This window comes from Engraulis encrasicolus, chromosome 8 (assembly GCF_034702125.1).
Source record: "Engraulis encrasicolus isolate BLACKSEA-1 chromosome 8, IST_EnEncr_1.0, whole genome shotgun sequence".
NCBI lineage: Eukaryota > Metazoa > Chordata > Actinopteri > Clupeiformes > Engraulidae > Engraulis > Engraulis encrasicolus.
The window spans coordinates 25298026-25302885 of NC_085864.1; the positions used below are offsets into that span (position 1 = coordinate 25298026).

The 4860-nt window shown below is 43.9% G+C and overlaps 1 protein-coding gene across 1 annotated transcript; it reads left to right on the plus strand.

Moving 5' to 3' along the window:
- Window positions 1-4860, plus strand: LOC134454355 (extracellular calcium-sensing receptor-like). The gene is made up of 7 exons (XM_063205310.1): window positions 1-137; window positions 583-874; window positions 1312-1590; window positions 1826-2365; window positions 2860-3087; window positions 3485-3608; window positions 3983-4860. Exons 1-7 carry the CDS (start codon window positions 28-30, stop codon window positions 4858-4860), a joined length of 2451 nt encoding a protein of 816 aa, XP_063061380.1. The 5' UTR covers window positions 1-27.

The window sequence follows — 4860 nt, forward strand, 5'->3', positions numbered from 1 at the left end:
CTGCGGGAGCAGTTCTCTCTGACTGGGATGCACCAGGATGGAGATGTGGTCATAGGGGGGTTGTTTGAGGTCCACCTGCTTGCTGTGATTCCAGAGCTGTCTTTCAGGAGCAAGCCAGAGCAACTCTGGTGCCACGAGTGAGTTTAGGGGCTGCAGGCAGGTTTCAGGACAGAAAAAAACATGTAGATGTGTCTTTATTTTGAATTGTGTTTATTCATTTGTATTGATTGATTCATTTGTATGTATTGATACAATTTTGTACGTATTTACGGTCGGACATGTATTGATTTGTCGACATTTTCATTTATAATGTAATGTCTAACTGGGAACACTGATGATGGGCTAGACCCGAAACGTTTATCCCTTGTCTGTCGGTTTTATTTACTTTATTCGGCTTTGTTTAACACAGTTTTGATTTTGCATTCAGCTCTTGTGTGCAACTGCTTTCTTCCTTTTCACCATGATGTAATGTCTGTAACATGCTACTGATGAGATTAATCTTTTCACACCGTGACCTGCTGGATAAAAGGCCCATTTATGACTTGTGTGTAACTATAAGTAATTGTGTGTTCTCTTTGTCAGATTTGATGTGGAAGGTTTTAAAGCAGCTATGACCATGCTTTTTGCCGTGCGAGAGATAAACAGGAACCCAGACCTGCTCCCCTCGATCAAGCTAGGCTACCGCATGTTTGACAACTGTGTGCGGCTGGATGTGGCGTTTCGAGCAGCCACGGCTCTCGTGAGTGGAACAGAGGAGCATTTCTCAATGGGGAATTGCAGCGGTTTGCCTCCTGTGCTAGGCATAGTGGGGGACCCGGGGTCCACTCACTCCATTGCCATATCCAGTGTGCTTGGACTGTTCCGAGTACCTATGGTATGTACAAAAAATAATACATATTCTGAAAAAAGCTCAACTTGTTTTGGTGTATGGTACAATGCCAGTGGTTACCTGTCAACACCAAAGCAAAAAGGACTAAAAACAAGAAGAAAAAAAGTCAAAATGACTGTTCTCTCTTGTCAGTGTTCTCCCTCAATTTACAGCCGGTGCCAATTTATTTTCACATTGATAAAAGTACTGTATGTAAAAATGTAAAAACACTGTTTAAATATTCTACAGTAATATTTATTACGCCTCTGATTATTATGCCTCTGATATTGCAATGTGCTCTGTCCCTTCATGTATTGTTATGGTTATTTCTGTAAAACTCTCTTTATGTCCATTAGTGCATATGTGTGCAATAACGTGCATAAGAAAACAGGCATTGATTAAGAATGGCACAGTTTTTGTGTTTGTGTTTTACTGTCTTTTAGGTAAGCTTCTTTGCTACCTGTTCCTGCCTGAGTGACAGACAGCGCTACCCGTCTTTTTTCAGGACTATCCCCAGCGACGCTTTCCAAGTGAGAGCCATGATTCAGATACTGAGGCACTTCCACTGGACCTGGGTCGGTCTCATCTACAGCGACGACGACTACGGCCGGCATGCTGCCCATTCTTTCCACGAAGACGTCAGCGCGTTTGGTGGCTGTGTGGCATTCTCAGAAATACTGCCCAAGGACAATGACATTGTGGAGATCAGAAAAATCATGCAGGTCAGTGTTGCCAGATGTACGATAATTATCGTCTTTGTACCATCATTTTGTCCATTTTGTCCTCTGTGCGATCAAAAAAAGGATGTACGATAATTTCAGTCATTCAGTTCATTTTGATGCCTTGAAACAACAATTTGGGTCTTGTACGATAATTTCCTCCCAAATAGCCCCCGAAAACGATAATTTTGAGGTTTTGGAACGATAACTCAGCATTTCCCATCTGGCAACCCTGCAGGTGATTCAGCAGTCCACCTCCCGGGTGATTGTGGTCTTCTCGACGGGCTCGTACCTCTTGCCCCTCATGGACGAAGTGGTACGTCAGAATGTGATACGGCAGTGGATCGCCAGCGAGGCGTGGTCCACATCCACTGCTTTCCTCGTTCCGCGCCTGCTCCCTTTCCTCAGAGGCACTCTGGGCATCGCCATACGCAGAGGAGAGATTGATGGACTGAGGGAGTTTCTGTTGAGCGTCCGCCCTGACGACGACCCTAAAAATAACATGGTGAGAAGGTTCTGGCAGGAGATGTTCAGCTGCAGGTTTGACCCAGCTGAGGCCTCGCTAGTGGCTGAGGGAAAGATCTGCACAGGGCAGGAGGACCTGAGCAAAGCTGACATGGCATACAGTGATGTGTCTGAACTCAGGCCTTCCTACAATGTCTACAAAGCAGTCTATGCATTGGCACATTCTCTCCACAATCTTGTGAGCTGTGTGCCAGGGCAAGGGCCCTTTGAGGGGAATAGCTGTGCCAGTCTTCATGGGATGCAGCCCTGGCAGGTATGCATAACAATGCAAATGTTTTAAGCCAGGGGTGTCAAACTCAGGCCCGGCGACCAAATCTGGCCCGCGGAGTAATTTTATTTGGCACGCCTGATCATTTCAAATGTGTTACAGTTGGCCCACATACACCACATATAGTATGTATAATAACATCACTTGAGCATGGAATTGGTGTCATAGGAATATGTGGTGAGTGTGTAGAGGCCAATGTAACACCTCCCACTCATACAACAGAACATGTTCAGACATGTTACCATGAGTGTTTGTGAAATTTGCCTTTGAAATGGGTGCATGCACAGTTTTTTTCTGCTTTTTAAAAAAAACCATATGGAGCTCAGCCCACAGCTTCATCCCGGATTATAATTTTGGTCTCCATATTAATTTGTGTTTGACATCCCTGAAAAAGCTTTCAAAATTGGTACTGAAATGTTTGGATTAATAAGAGGTCATGGTATTCAGTCACTACATTAAATGCACTCTCTTCTTACCAGTTGCTTCACTACCTGCAGTCAGTGAACTTCACAACAGGCTTTGGGGATCAGGTGTCTTTTGACGAAAATGGTGATGCCTTGGCCATCTATGATATCCTAAACTGGCATGGGATGCCAGATGGATCCATGAAGGCCAGAACAGTGGGGGATGTGGACGAATCAAAACCAAGCCACAAAGTCTTAAGTCTGGAAGAGGACAAAATCTTCTGGAACTTTGAATCAAAAAAAGTAATTTAGTGTCCTATTATGACCCATACAAAAATATGAATTCTGACATACTGTATGTGATATCTTCTCATATAAAAGCAATGCTTAAATAAACCGTTTCAAATTTTGATAGCAAAGTAACACACATTGAATAAATATTCCATGGCTTTGCAGACAATGATATTTCATAACTGCAGGAAATTAAAGAAATTCTTAGATTATTCCCATGTTCAATGCATCATGTACGGTGGTTACTCATGTCTCAGAAATATATTATAAAGGAAACACGTCAGAACACAACGAATGCCATATTTAAAGCTGTTGATTCTATTAAAATGACATGACAAATATTCATAAGCATTATACGGTATTGTGCATTGCAATGAAATACTGAAAACCTTACAGAATACACTTTCAGCCTCCTAGGTCAGTGTGTAGTGAGTCTTGTCCCCCTGGAACCAGAAAAGCCACAAGAAAGGGACTGCCTGTTTGCTGCTTTGACTGCCTTCCCTGTGCGGACGGAGAGATCAGTAACGCCACAGGTAAAAATAAACATGTTGGAAATTCCCCATTTAACCCTTTAAAACACAGCGTTATAAATTTGTTGTTACCAGAATGGCAATGACCAAGTTGTAGCGCATTACTAAAGGCCCTGTCTTCTGTCACAGTAGAGTAGTACTGTGGTAATTAACTTTTCAATGACTATTACAGTGTGCATTAAGGGGCTACTAAATAATACAGTGTAAGTCTGGGGATGTCCACTATATATCCTACACACAGAAGCCAACCTCTATGTTAGATACATAAATACACAATGTACATAACCAATGTTTTGTTCTTTCCATTTTTGTTCTTTTGAACTCTGCATTCCCACTATTTTCCCAAGACTCTCTTGAATGCTTCCGGTGTGCAACAGAATTCTGGTCAAGTCCACAGAAAGATGAATGTGTCCCCAAAGAGGTTGAGTTCCTCTCCTACGAAGAAGCCCTGGGCATCTCTTTAAGCACAGTGTCTGTGTTTGGGGCATGTGTCGCTGCTGTGGTGCTTGGGATTTTTATTCACCACCGGCACACACCAGTCGTCCGAGCCAACAACTCTGAGCTGAGCTTCCTGATCCTGCTTTCACTAAAGCTCTGTTTCCTGTGTGCGCTGCTGTTCATTGGTCAGCCCAGGACATGGACCTGTCAGCTCCGTCATGCAGCATTTGGCATCAGCTTCGTGCTCTGTGTCTCCAGCATCCTGGTGAAGACGATGGTGGTGATTGCTGTCTTCAAGGCCTCTAAGCCTGAGGGTCATGGAACCATGAAGTGGTTTGGAGCAGCTCAGCAACGAGGCATCGTCCTCCTTTTGACCTCTCTCCAAGTGGTCATCTGTGTGGTCTGGCTGTCCACTGCCTCTCCTACGCCACACAAAAACACTCACTACCAGAGCTCCAAGATTGTGTTTGAGTGTGCAGTTGGGTCAGTGGCAGGGTTTGCTACACTGTTGGGCTACATAGGCCTTCTGGCAGCCATTAGCTTTCTGCTAGCGTTCTTAGCAAGAAAACTACCTGACACTTTCAATGAGGCCAAGTTCATTACATTTAGCATGCTAATCTTCTGTGCTGTGTGGATTGCGTTTGTTCCTGCGTATGTCAGCTCTCCTGGTAAATACGCAGATGCAGTGGAGATCTTTGCTATCTTGGCCTCCAGTTTTGGATTACTTATGGCCATTTTTGCCCCAAAATGCTACATCATTCTCCTGCACCCAGAAAGAAACACCAAAAAAGCACTCATGGGTCGTACCACAAAATAA